General features: G+C 46.9%; 1 protein-coding gene across 5 annotated transcripts in view; it reads left to right on the forward strand.

Annotated features, from left to right (window-relative positions):
• Positions 1-14,667, forward strand: part of LOC119159354 (D-2-hydroxyglutarate dehydrogenase, mitochondrial) — a 235,526-nt gene that overhangs the window by 156,565 nt on the left and 64,294 nt on the right. For 4 of the 5 annotated variants that reach the window (XM_075890999.1, XM_075890997.1, XM_075890996.1 and 1 more), the window contains one exon: positions 7,682-7,861. The exons of the other annotated variant lie outside the window; for it this stretch is intronic. In XM_075890999.1, the coding sequence (XP_075747114.1) occupies positions 7,682-7,861 (180 nt within the window). The remainder of the gene's footprint in view (positions 1-7,681; positions 7,862-14,667) is intronic. 5 annotated transcript variants of the gene reach the window in all.

Here is a 14,667-nt window from a genome sequence, read left to right on the forward strand (position 1 = left end):
AAACTCACGTCCTCAGTTTTCCGTAACAACACAAAGAAAGTACTTGAGAGCTGTGTGTTTGAAAATCGAGCCAACATTCCACGGAAGAGGCCTCGCTGAATCTCCCACTACCAAAAAAGAAGCACATTTTATCAGGAGACAGGTGCTTTCGATGCACGACAAAAGGTCAGAGAGCTTGCGATTGCAGGCGCAAGATTACGTGCTCTAGCTGTCAAAGGTCTCATGCGACAAGTGAGTGTGATTCGCAGTAATTAAGCTAGAAGACACAAGAAACTGGCAGGACAAATACCAGAACACTGGCAAGTAAGCTAAGCAACAATACGACTATGTGTATCTCTAGGGAAGAACTGCATGCCCTCGAAAATTTATCGACAAGTGTCCTTCTGCAGACATTCCGGACTTGGGATGTAACAGATGTTCATGTCGGTATGTCAGAGGTGTCATACATGGAGGAAGTCAGCGTACATTCATCACAGAGAGGCTATAAAAGCAGCTGAATTTGTCATGTGTAGGATTCTCCATCATTGCGCTCAACACCTTCGCAAGCATGTCAAGTCGAGCAGCGCAAAAGTGACGTGTCGTGCAACTCCGTTTGAAGAGTCAGTTTTCAGGCACTGAAGTTGTCTTGAAAGCCATGGGAATTCCCCACATATGCCAAGATATTGAAGCAAGTATAACAAGTTCACCATTCTTTGCGGAAATACAGAGAGCTGCAAAAGACATCACTGATCAACTACTATACGGATTCGTTTCCAGAAAAAAAGGCATAAGAGTTCTCATCGGTTCCACCCAAATGTAGATAGTGATGACAGGAGTGGTCACTTGATGCGCAGGCGATGAGACGCTTATTGCCATGAACTCAAAGCTAAGGTGGATGTTTCAAGGCAACACCAGCATGGCATCGGATCTTACAGACTCATGGATTACGTTCTGCGTATTGAAAACCAGTGTACAAGAGAGCGACAAATTCCATAGTTCATTTTGGAAACTTGAGAGCATAGGACTAACAGCCGCTATTGACAGTGAGAGCGAGCTCAGTCCAGTACTCAATCAATTTGAAGAGACTGTGTGCCTTAGGAGTGGAAGGTACGAGGTGGCGCTGCCCTGGAAGGAAGACGTGGAGCTGTCGGACAACAAGCAAGTGGCTATGACAAAACTTAGGAAACTTCTCTACCGACTGTCGAATAAGCAAGGACTCTTGGAGACGTAGGACACCATCATACGGGAGTACAGTAATACTTCGATAACTCGAACTTGCGTATATCTAAAAATTGGCTAAGTCGAAATTTTCCTTGGCACCGAACCTTCTTCGTTATGTTCCATGTATTTCTTTCCCTTTGTCTCAAAGTATTTCTGGATGGTATTGCAGATATCTCGAAATCTTCAGTGGGAGTGGAACGAAAATTCTGTCACCGAGTCATTACACAAGATTCGCGCGATGCTGCTACATCTGAAATTCATCAAAATTTTGCTTTTTATTTTTATTTAGCTACTCCTGCCGCTACGTCAATATTTGTCGCGAACGTGAAGTTTGAATCTAGCGGCATATCAACGTTGTCGAGCAATCCTGTGGCACGTCATGTGACTCCCATGCAGCAGGACTTTCTTTGTCCCACACTTGGCATAGTAGCGTAGTCGCGTCGTTTTTGTTGTTCGTTTGGCAGTGCTCGTTGTTTTTCTAAGGTGTGATTCCCGTTCAGTCTAATTTGCGTAACGGACATGGTACCGATTTATTGCTGACTTTGAGGAGTGGCGACTTAGCATGAGCACGGCAAGCATGGTGTCACAAAAGCAGTGAAAATCGCTAACTCTAGAAAGGAAGATTGCCCTAATTAAGAAAGAGGAGAAAGGAGGCCGAATGAAATCAACCATTGCGCAGGAGTTTGGAATTCCTTTGTCTACACTTTCGACAGTGCTGAAGAACAAGCATATGGTGCTCGATGGATATCAGCAGAGCTTCTACAGCCAGCGGAAGCGGGTTTGAGGCTCGAAGTTTTGACGGTGCTGAAGAACAAGCAGATGGTGCTCGATGGATATCAGCAGAGCTTCTACAGCCAGCGGAAGCGGGTTCGAGGCTCGAAGTGATGTGACTTTTCTTGAGTACGCACTGTGCGAGCAGGATGTGCCGGTGACCGGAGAAATGACGGATGCCAAAATTGTTCATACGGCCACTAATGTAGGAGGCGGCGGAAACGACGCCGATGACGAACCATCTCGAGAGGTGTCGACATCTCCAGAAACAAGAAATTTGCTGTTTGCTTCGAAATAAGGTGAAGTGCAGTGGCGAGAAGGTCGTCTGATGCGATGCGTGAAACAGGTAGAGGATTCCTTCATAGGCCCGAGCACGACCGCAAAACAGACGAGCATTAGGGAGTTTTGCTTTGCTAAATAAAATGGCTGTGCTGCGAAATCCAGCTGGTTAATGTCTCTTGTGGGATATTTTTTTCTCATTTAAAATTTCACAAGTAGAAATATTAGAAATCGCTGCTGAAGAGCCGGTAAGTAGTAGTGATTTCGCTAAAAAGCGCTAGATTTTTTCCGGGGATTTGCGCAACTTCGCTATCTTGAAAATCCGCTTATGTAAAAATTTTGCTTGGTTTTTACAACTTCGAGTTAACGAGGTATTACTCTACCTATGAGCGGGACATGCAGAAGTTGTCAATGGGCCACCCCTGGATTCATCAAAGGTATATGATATGCTGCATAGAGAAGTCATTCGAGAGCACACACTCATCACGAAGGTCTGAATCGTTTTCGACACTTTCTCTCATGCAAAAGGGTGCTTTCCATTGAATGAATGCCTGCAAAAAGGTGAAAACCTATATCAGGATCTCGTGAAAGTATTATTACGCTTCATCGACGCACTGCATAGCTCTTCTTGCCGACATTTAAAAGGAATTCCTTCAAATTTCAATCGCTGAGAAAGACATAAATGCTTTTAGGTTCTTCTGGTTTAAGAAAAGGAAGCACTGCGTTTCCCAGAGGAGGATATTCAAGAGTAGAGAATGACAAGAGTATCATTCGGAGCGACGTGCAGTTCCTACCTGCTGACGGCAACTATACTCCACCGTCTGAGGAGCGTGCCTTCAAGCAAAACCAGAACTGCAAGACTTTTCAGGAAATGATTTTACGTGGACGATCTAGTGGCTGGAGCAAAGTCAGATGAAGAAGCACCTCAAATCTGCTGGGAACCCAAGGAGATTATGCATCAAACAGAAATGACACTGAGGAAATGGACGACTAACTTGGATGGATTGATTATCGCATTAAAGCATGACGACCAGACCACAGGCAAGGAACTGGCTATCCTCTACTAGACAAGTGTGAAAGTACTCGGAATTACATGGAATCCACACATGGATAATTTCACTTTTTTTCAGGGGGCTTTCTTGAATTTATGAAAGAAAAATGTGATACCAAGCGGTTCGTTCTTCAAGTTGCTTCCAGAATATTCGACCCCATGGGATTTGTTGCGCCATTCACTATTTCTGTAAGGATCTTCCAGAAGTTACGGACACATGGAATAGCATGAGACGAGCAGCTACCTTAGGATCTTCAGGATGAGTGGCATGATGGGTGCATCAACTACCGCTTTTGCAGAATGTTACCATGCCGCGTTATCTTGGCAGCAGAGCCAAATCACCCACATCACCCCAAGAGCTACAGGTGCATGTATTTTGCGATGCAAGCCCATCTGCATACGGTGCAGCGCTTTACGTTGTACCGAGCTGTCCAGCGAAGCCCGAATTTCTGTTCGCAAAAGCCCATGTGGCACCTATCAAGAGAATGACACTACCACAGCTAGAGCTTCTAGGAATTTTGATTGGAGCAAGACTACTGCACTATGTGTCAAGTGCACTCACAGGCTTCGAGATCCACTTTACAATGTGGTCGGATTCCACAATTACACTTTCATAGATAAAAGGCAACATGGTGAAATGGAAGTAATTTGTGTTGAACACAGTGAAAGTGAACAGGGAAAAAACAGATCCTTCTATTTAGAGGTATTGCGCTGGTCATGTGAATTCAGCCAGCCTGCTCACACGTGGATTTTCTATGGAGAAATTATTATCCAGTAGCATGTAGCCACATGCACCAGACTGGCTATGCGAATCAGAAATCAGAAGACTGATGGTCTCAACATTTGGTCAGAAGCTATCAGCATCGATGACAGGATTTCTTCTGAAATGATTGCCGTTCACTTTGCAATATCCAGTGAGATAATGCCGGCTCCAGTCTTGGACATAAACAGTTACAGCAAAATGGAAAGGCTACTCAGGGTCACGGCCTGGGTATTCAGATTCATTAATTGCTACCAACTGAAAATCGCAGCACATACCGGATTTCTAGTAGCTGAAGAGATTGCTGAAGCTGAAAATAATTGAATGAAGTGTGTACAACAACAATCCTTCTGAGAAAAAATAAGCTTGATTCGGAAAGACACAAGTGCAAAACAGGACTCTCGAATAAAGGACCTCAACCCGTTCTTGGATGACAACAGCATCCTTCGGGTCATTGGGCACCTGTTACACCTTGAAGCATTTGAAGAGGTAAAACACCCAGTCATCTTCCCGCATGATCATCACTTTTCCACATTGCTGACAGTACGAGCACACTGCGAAACTTTACATGGAGGCGTGAGGGCCACTTTGTCACAGTTGAGAGAGCAATATTGGATTTGCTGGGCACGAACACTGGTGAAGAAAGTGGTACACGACTGCTATACGTGCAGACGCTTCAGTATAAGCCCAGGCAATGCTCCGGCAGCTTCTATAGCACACCATTGTTTAACAACGACAAACCTATTCGAAGTCACTGGAGTTGACTTCGCAGGACCGCTCTTTGTTGTGACTACAGCTGGGGCCCCAGAGAGCAAATGCTACAGAACACTTTTCGTATGTGCTAGATCCAGAGCAGTCCACCTAGAACTGGTTTTGAGCCTGACCTCGGAAACCTTCCTGATGTGTTCGCGACGCTTTGTAGCATGAAGAGGTCTCCCTCACGTAATTTATTCAGAAAACGCAAGAACATTTAAGAAAATGTCAAGAGACTTGGAGGAGCTCTGTCAGATGTCTTCCCGAAAAGATGTATCTGCATACATGGGTCACAAGAGGATCACCTGGAAGTTTACTCTTCCCAGTGCTCCATGGTGGGGAGGATGGTGGGAGCATCTGGTCCGGACTATCAAGCTCCCACTGAGAAATGTTCTCGGCAAACCTCGACTTAACTTTGAGGACCTGGCTACTGTGCTATCAGAAGTGGAGGCAGTTGTGAACTCGAGGCCTCTCACCTAGATCGAGTCAGACAGCGGGGACCTCATGCGTTAACCTCAGCAGACCTCATTATTGGAAGGAAACTTACGGTGCTACCACAGGGCGGTAATGACATGCCGATGAACCCAACGTGCACGGAAGCTTTACGACGGCATGCATACAGAAAATGGCTAAGTGAAAAATTTCGGAACTGGTGGACAAAAGAATATCTTCTTCAACTTCGATAGTCTATGAAGAGAAATTACCCTGACAAATGTAGAAACTTCTAAGGGTTCGGGAAGTCTACAGAGGTGCTGAGGACCATGTTCGTTTGTGCAACATCCAACAACAGCAAGAGGTTGGTTACCACAAGGTTGATACAAAAGCTTTATTCACTAGAGCTGAATGAGTGACTTGGCGGCCAGGAGTATGTTTAATCAAGTGCAGCACCAGATCAAACCGAGGAAGAAGTGCCTCCTTCTTCAAGCAAGTCTATGTTCACAAGACTTGCAGTCAGGAATAGACAAAAATGGCTGAAAATAAATATTGTTTATGATGTTTAAGCCTTGCTTCTTGCCAGTGAACCGTGCCATTTTAAACACCTTGGCATTATTTTTTTCTGTTAGTTCTCATTAATATTTTTTGAGATACTGAGGGGACGTGTAGAAAAGGAGAATGCGTGGAACAGAAGAGTATGTTTGCCGCATCGAGCGCATACCACCATCCTAGCTGTCTTGTCGAGAAGAAGCTGGTAGCCTATCGTAGTAGGGCTGTTGGGGGCCGTGCCTCTGATTGCAGAACCGAGCTACATGTCCACAGATACGGCAGTTAAAGCACACAGGGACCCCACGCACATCGCCAAACCTTAAACGAGGCGCCATGTGCCCATGATGGTCCCACGAGGACACAATTTTATGAGGTTGGCTGTAGGTGTTCTAGAAACCTCGGCAACAATTTATATATAGGTTGTTGGTTGCGGGCTCCGGCACTCTTGATTTGGCACATCATAAAGCATGGCATCAACAGCAGGGTACGGCGGGGAGGCACTGCCAACATGCTTTTTCAGCGGGGGTGATAGCATCACGTCGTCCAAGTTCTTCGCGCATGATTTGTCAAACCATTGCAGCAAGATCCCAGGATGTTGGAGAGACGTCGACACTTGCAACGATGGTGACGTTGGCAAGTGTACCCAATTATGGAGGGATGGCACCAAGCCTTCAGTGTCTTAATGTGCGGAGGGGTTGAATTACGTCCGCTACAGATGCCAAGGTGTCCTGTGAGAAAATTGTAGACATCTTCATCAATCCCTTTGAGAACATGCCCAACCTTGTCATTTCCTTTCAAGCGTGGGTCTACAGAGTTGCACAATTTCAACATCTTTGCAATGTAAGTTGTGCATGTTTCACCGCGACTTCAGCACGCTGCATCAAAGTTTGCTCAGCGTGCTTCTTTGTCATCGATAGGTCCCCGAAGCAGCTTGCTATTTATTTCTCAAACACTTCCCATGTCGTTATTGTTTCTTCATGGTTTTCAAACTACATCATTGCTGCCGTCCCTTGAATAAACAGTCTGACGTTGGTCAACTGGGAGGCCGCATCCCAACAATTGCATTTACTCTTTCGATTGTAGTGCTGGTGTCACTTGTGACATTCTCTCTGACTTTACTGGAAGCTTCGTGGCACCATGTGTTCGGGCCACATAGCGCCAAACGAATGCCGCGTGTTCTCCACGTCAGCAATTGGGTCCGTAGCAAGCAGTTGTAGAGCCGCCAGTCCACGGCTTCAGCGTAGCTCTGGAGGTAGCACTTCCGTGATCGTTCAGCCAGGATTGCTCTGCTGTGCCCAGCACCTCGACCAATATTATTACGGTGAGGTGCGTTTTACAGGAGATATTTATTAAGAGAGTCTAGGGTTGGTTCCTCTGCATCTTGGCACAACCACCTCTGGGAGATAGGCCGTGAATTGGATAGTGCCATGCTTATTAATCTAATTCACTTCTTCAAGGAAAGGGTTGAAAATGAATTAATTTGCCATTACAGGTAATAATTTGAACTCACAAGTCATGTCAACTTCATTCTTGTCTGCTTGCACACATTCATATCATAGCAATATTGCTTCTACCAAAAAAAAAAAAAAAAAAAAAACGAGTCCTTGAAATCTCCACTTCTTCCCTTCAATGAAGTTAGTTGTGAGACAGCGCTGCTGTTTGTGTCCCTTGTTTCGTCTGTCCTGGCTCAGTTGGGGCTTTAACAAAGTCACCGTGCCGGCTTCGGGTGGGTAAATTTCAGTGCCCGAGGATCATAGTCTGTGCAGTGCTCGAGTACCAAAGCCACCCAACCCTTCCTTCGTGTCATCTTCCTATTTCGTCTGGTTTGACTGTGTGGCTTTGATGCGTACAGCAATGGTGTTTCACTTCACCCACTTGCGCAGGCTGCCCCAGCTTTGAGTGCACGCTGCAGACTTTCCACACAGCACGGCAGCAGTTTCCCGAGTTCCTGTCATCCTTCGAGGTGATGGACGCCGAATCAGTGCGCTGTGTTCGAGACAATTTGCACCTGCGGCTGCCCTTAGATGGGGAACACCCTTTCTACCTGCTCATAGAAGTTGCCGGTGAGTTCGAGTTCATTTCTGCATAATTGTGTATCCTGTTTTATTTACATCCTTAGAAGTTCATGCACATCACGTCTGAATTCAATTGCACTCATTGTCATTGAGAACGTGCATCTTATTCATATAGAGTGTGCTTAATTTGCACCTGCATGAAGAGTGAGTAGCAGCGGTCTGCTATAGCGGCTTGTGGGCAAGAAGTTAAAATAGCGGCGAGCAGCTCTATTTTGTTGGCCTATGATCTACCTCAATGTGTGGCTGCTGAGGCGTTGGTAGGTAGAGTTCATGAGCCGTCTTTGACTACAACACTTTAACAAGGTGCTTGATTGAGCTGGTTGGTGCTGCATGGTAGACGAAGAAAGTGCTTAACAGCGCAAACGGCAGGAGGGGATAGAAGAGATGAGAATAGAGCGCTGAACTGTTCTCGATGCATTAATGATCGCTTGAGGGAGCACGCTTACTCTCTAATAGGCTCCGTTTCCAGCCACTTAGCGGTCCATTGTAAAAAGTGTGGCTGCCAGCCAATTTTTGACAAGTGTGTGATTATGGGGCGATATAAAAATCAGCGCAAGCACGAGATTAGCGAAGCCTTCCACATTCTACAATTTGGTGCTTCCTGTGTTAGCGTACCTTCGATTTTTCTTCACGGCTGTGAATTTCGTTATCTAGGGTCCCCTGATATGACTGGTTCTCGATAAGGTAGGCCGTTTGGCACATGTATGTCCGATTTTGATGATGGGTGGTTATGCGGAGATTCCGTTTTCCAATATATTGCAGTTGGATTGTAATAAACTTAGGTTGTTAGTTCAGCGCTCTGTTCTTGTCTCTTCTATCCTCTCCTGTCGTTTGCACTATCAAGCACTTTCTTCGTCTACGACTACAACACAGTGCAAACAAACATAATGTGAGGCACCGCGAGACTGAGACAAAGGACGAAGAACGGTATTCCCACACGATAGTTCACTAATGGCTGGGTTTGTTGTGCACCCTGCATACGCGCTAACACATCACTTACAGGGGCACGACATCACTTCCAGTATGCCTTTCACACCAACGCCGTTGTTACAGATTACCACGACAAGGACCATCTGCTCCTTGGCCCTTGGCGCCCACCGGAATAGCGAAACTGGCCCGCTCCTAACCTGTGAATTGACGACGTATGCAAGCCTAATTCTGGACAGCACACAGTCACTCATCTGGCAATGTGGAACCAGTACTACCATTGTCACACAAAGCGGGGACTGTAAAGGCCATTCAGCTATCGTCGGCTTTGGGCACGACATCACATCCAGTATGCCTTTCACACCAATGCTGTTGTTACAGATTGCCACGACATGGGCCGTCTGCTCCTTGGCCCTTGGCGCCCACAGGAATAACAAAACTGGCCCGCTCCCAGCCTGTGAATTGACAACGTATGCAAGCCTAAATCTGGACAGAACACAGCCACTCGTCTGGCAATGTGGAACCAGTACTACCATCGTCACACAGAGCGGGGACTATTAAGGCCATTCAGCTGTCGTCGGCTTCGGGCACGACATCACTTCCAGTATGCCTTTCACACTAATGCCGTTGTTATAGATTGCCACGACATGGGCCATCTGCTCCTTGGCCCTTGGCGCCCACCGAAATAGCGAAACTGGCCTTCTTTCAGCCTGTGAATTAACGACGTATGCAAGCCTAAATCTGGACAGAGCACAGTCACTCGTCTGGCTATGTGGAACCAGTACTACTATCGTCACATGGAGCGGGGACTATAAAGGCCATTCAGCTGTCGTCGGCTTCGGGCACGACATCACTTCCAGTATGCCTTTCACACCAATGCCATTGTTACAGGTTAGTTACTTGGCAGATGATGCTTTGTTGAAGTTCAGCAATTATTGTATTATAGTGGTGTCATGCCCGACAGAGTGGACTGACGCGGTTAAGCGTTCTGTTTCATTACTATCAAAAGTATGCTTTACCTTGTCTGAATTGCTACTTGTCCTTGTGGGCGATGTTGAGTCGAATCTCAGCCCAATGACCAATACTTAGGAAGACGCCTTTGCCACTGCTTTGGAGCGAATAGACAAGCTCGAAAATGCCGTAGCTGCTGTGTAAGCTGACTGTAAAAACTTCAAAAAAGGACAGGTGGCTGCTCTAGAAACTGTGCACAAATATGCAGATAATGAAAAAGCTTTGCACGCTGATTTGAGACACGCGAACAAAGAATGCGCCGCTGCGGTTGAGGAACTTGAACTGCTAATTACAAAGTTAGCAGCGTTGAAAACATCTATACCAACACAATCATCTGGCGTTTCTGGAACATGTTTGAAAACATTGTGTGATGTTTCTAATAAGCTGAACAGAATATCTTCTAGATGTGAAGATGCAGAAAACTGCATGCGACGATCCAACCTGATCTTTTTCAGAATAGCAGACGAGCTAAAGGAAAACTGGGCTGCCTCAAAAAGTAGTCTTGAAACTCTGCTCTGAAAGCTTGGGCATGGAACTAATTGCTGCGCAGTTCGAAAGGGTACACAGATTAGGGAAATATACCGAGAAAAAGGTGAGGCCTATTATTCCGAAACTAACATTTTTTAAAGACAGAGGACGTACGTATCTTATCAGCTGCACATATGCTTAAGGGGTTCGGCCTTTCAATCCATGAAGATTTCTCGCCGGCCACACGGCAGGCCAGAAAGCAGCTAATCGATTTTTCCAAAGCACAAGCCCCTCCTTTTAGCCTATCAACCGATAGACTACGAATTGGCGACGTCATTTATGTGTATGATAGTGCCAGTAAAGTTGTTGTTTCTTGCGAGAGATAGCAGCTAAACTCTGCGCACAATTGCAACGACAAGGTGTCAAAGCCACCTGAAATCGCAGCATCATTATCGCTGTCTTTCACTAACATCCGTAGTCTGTTACCTAAACGCGACTGTAAAGTTCCGTGCGCTATGGGCGTGTGTGAGGCATTGACGAGGCTGACATGTTGACGGGTGAAAAAGAACCTTGAGTCCTTTATTGCGCTTGCTTATAAAGCCACCAACAGGAAAGAAGGGAAAGGACACGGCTCCGGTCGAGTGGAAATGATGACGTGTGTTGCACTATCACATCACGATACATCCTTCTCCTTTTGAAGGTGCACATACTAGAACAACAACTAGTGTAATGCATGTATTAACAGCACATGAACACAAAAAAAAGGAGAGAGTTCTGGGCAACTATTGGAAATTTGAGTCGTATTGTAGGCGCTAAGGTAGCCTGGACTGGCGGCTGGATCTTCGTAGTGATGTAGTGGGGTATGTGGCCATGACTGGTGGTGCATCAAACAGGTCGGGCAGGTCGGGCGTAGCAGGTGCAGTTTGTTGAACTTCGTCAGTACTGGGTTCACTTTCCAGGGCACCCTGGATGAAAGCTTCGCTTGTGGGGAGCAGATGTTGCCTGTTCCGATGAAGTCTTTCGTTGTCTTCTGTCAAGACTTCATACGATCTTGGATAGACCTGCTTGACCATTGCCCCGCCATGGTGGTCTAGTGGCTAAGGTACTCGGCTGCTGACCCGCAGGTCGCGGGATCAAATCCCGGCTGTGGCGGCTGCATTTCCTGTGGAGGCGGAAATGTTGTAGGCCCGTGTACTCAGATTTGGGTGCACGTTAAAGAACCCCAGGTGGTCGAAATTTCCGGAGCCCTCCACTACGGCGTCTCTCATAATCATGTAGTGGTTTTGGGACGTTAAACCCCACAAATCAATCAATCAACCTGCTTGACCACTTTCGCTTTCCGTGACCAATACTTTTTCTTGATCGTTACAGTCTGTCCCTTGTCCAGTGGTGGCCGATCCCGTTTGGAATGTTCCTTTTAAACACGTTCCCATCCTTGCGTTGTCTTCTGGTCACTGAAATCTGGAAGTGTCAACCTTAATCGCCTTCCTCGGAGTAGTTCTCCGGGTGATCGTCCATCTTCTAAGGGTGTTGTCCTGTAGCTCAGGAGGCCCAGCCAAAAATCTTCTCGTGCGTCTTTTGTTTTCTTCAAAATTCTTTTAGCTACCTGCACGCCCTTCTCTGCTAGTCCGTTGGACCTTGAGAACTGCAGGCTTGAGGTGACATGTCTTAAGTCATACTTGCTTGCAAACCGGGCGAAGTCGCGACTGGTGAATTGGGGATCGTTGCCTGTACACACCTCATATGGAATACCATATCGCGAAAATATGGGCCCCAGCTTGTTGATGACGGTTGTCGATGTGTCACGCAGCTCCTCCACCTCTGGAAAATTAGAAAGAGCGTCATACACGGACAGATACGACTTTCCTCCGCATTCGAACAGGTCAATGCCGACCCTATACCATGGGTATTTCGGTGTCGGCCTGATGATAAGAGGTTCGTCAGGCTGACTATACACATAGCGTTGGCACAAAGCACACCTATGTACCATGTCTGTGATTTCTGCATTAATGTTCAGCCAAAAAATGAATCTTCTTGCCCTTGCCTTACGCTTATTTAGGCCCCATGTGGCCTTCGTGGACTCGTCCCATTATCTGGCTCCTCATGGACACAGGCACTATCACTTTGGTACCTTTCAGTAAGATGCCTTTCCCGACTGACAGTTCACCTGTGAAAGGTTTCAGCTCTCCTTCAACGATATGGCCAGCGCGAATGGCCTGTATTACGGAACGTAAATAGGCATCCTTTTCAGTTTCCTCTTGTAACCGCTTCAGTGTGACATCACTAACCAGAGCCGTAACCATACTCACGGCATGTATTTCCACGTCGGCGTCAGTGTCCGCATCGTCCTGGTCCGGCTTCACGGCTGTGGCTCGCGACAGCATGTCCGCCAAGATGAGTTCTTTTCCTGGGACGTAACGAAGAACATAATCATACTTAAGCAGGCGCAGTAAACACCTTTGTAATCGAGGTGGCATATCAGCGATTGCTTTTTGAGCTATCGCTATCAACGGTTGATGATCGGTTTCCAGGATTATCCGGCGACCATAGATGAAGTAGTGAAACTTTTGGCATCCGAACGGCACTGCTAATGTTTCCTTTTCAATCTGTGAATAACGCTGTTCTGCGTATGCCACAGGACGCCATTCGCTTTCGTGATACTGAATGAGAGCTGAGACCAAACCACACATTGATGCATCTGGCGTCACTTTTGTTTCCTTCTGAGCGTCAAAGATTGCAAGCAGTGGCTGTTCGCTAAGACTGCCGCAGATACTCTGCCATTCATGCGTGTGGTTTGGGGTCCATGCAAATGCAGCATCATGCTTGATTAGACTGCGCAAGGAAGTCGTCCTCTGCGAAAAGGAGGGTAAGTACTTGAAAAAATAATTGGTTACGCCCAAAAGACGCTGCACTCCCTGTTTATGAGCCGGCATGGGTGTCTGTTTCATACACTCGATCAGCCGTCGGTGGGGTTTCATATCGTCTTTCGAGATAATATCCCCCAGAAATTGGATTTCTTGCACACCAACCTTGCACTTCTCGGCGTTTAGCATCAGCCCAGCTTGCCTTGCTGCTTCAAGGACTGATCTTAAGCGCTGGTCATGTTGTTCCTACGAGGTTTCCCAATTCAAAATGTCATCAACATAGACATGAACGCCCGGCAAGGAGTCAAATATTTCCCTGAGAGTCTTTTGAAATACTTCTGATGCTGACGCAATTCCAAAAGGCATCCGCAAGAACTGATACCTCCCAAAAGGAGTAGCAAAAGTGCAAATTTTCGATGTTTTTTCGACTAGAGGCACTTGGTGAAAACCAGCTTTCGCGTCAAGTCGACTGAGCACCTTTGCACCAGCTAGTTCTGCCTCAATGTCCTCCCGTCTTGGCATCTCGTAATGCTCCCATTTTATGTTAGCGTTGATTGCCCTGGGATCCATGCAGACCCTTAGCTTTCCATCTTTTTTCTTGACAATTACCAATGGACTTACCCATTCAGTTGGCTCGTTCGCTTTGGTCACAATGCCCGCTTGCTCCATCCGCTTCAGCTCGCTGCGGAGGGGTTCCTTCAGGGCTAACGGGACTCGGCTGGCGGCTTGAACCACTGGGACAGCATCCGCAGAGAGGACCATTGTGTAGTGTCGTTGCACACAGCCGGTACCTTCAAACAGTTCGCCGAATTCTCGCCTTACTTGTTCGGAGCTGTTTGCGGCCACGGCGTCGACTGTCCTGGTCACCAGCCCGAGCATTTCACTCGCCTTGAACCTGAGTAGTGCCTGTCTTAATTTTTTTGAGACGTAGAAGGTCAAGTGCTGGCGTCTGTCACCGATGACAACTTCTTGGCTGATGACGCCTATGTGTCCGATGATGGTCCCATCGTATGACTGCAGAGTGGTGTTGCTGGGTTTGGTAGGCGGCATCGGCCGAATATTCCTGTAGACGAAATACGGTATGAGGTTAGCTTGAGATCCCGTGTGGACTTTGAGTTTGACTTCCTTGCTGCCAAGGCTCGCTGTCACCATCCAGTCTCGTTCATTCTGTATGCTGCTGATACAAACATCTAGAATTTCAAAGTTGTCGCCATCATCGTCCTCCTGTAGCTCGTCAATGCGCGCAGCTCTTCTGCAGCAAACAGCGAAGTGATTCCTTGCCTTACAGATTCTGCAAGTTTTGCCATAAGCTGGGCAGTCGCGTGGCCTGTGTTTTTTACTGCAACGGGAGCACTTGAAGGCTTTGGGATGCTTCGTCAAAGCCTGAGCAACATTGACCTGTTCCACTGGTTCTACGCTATGTGCCCAGGCTTCGCATTGCTGAGCAGCTGCCTCTGATGCTTGGCACATTTTTTCGGCTTTGGCCAGTGTGAGCTCATTGTCTTGCAGAAGTTTAGCTCGCAG

This window comes from Rhipicephalus microplus, chromosome 3 (assembly GCF_043290135.1).
Source record: "Rhipicephalus microplus isolate Deutch F79 chromosome 3, USDA_Rmic, whole genome shotgun sequence".
In the NCBI taxonomy this organism is placed as follows: domain Eukaryota; kingdom Metazoa; phylum Arthropoda; class Arachnida; order Ixodida; family Ixodidae; genus Rhipicephalus; species Rhipicephalus microplus.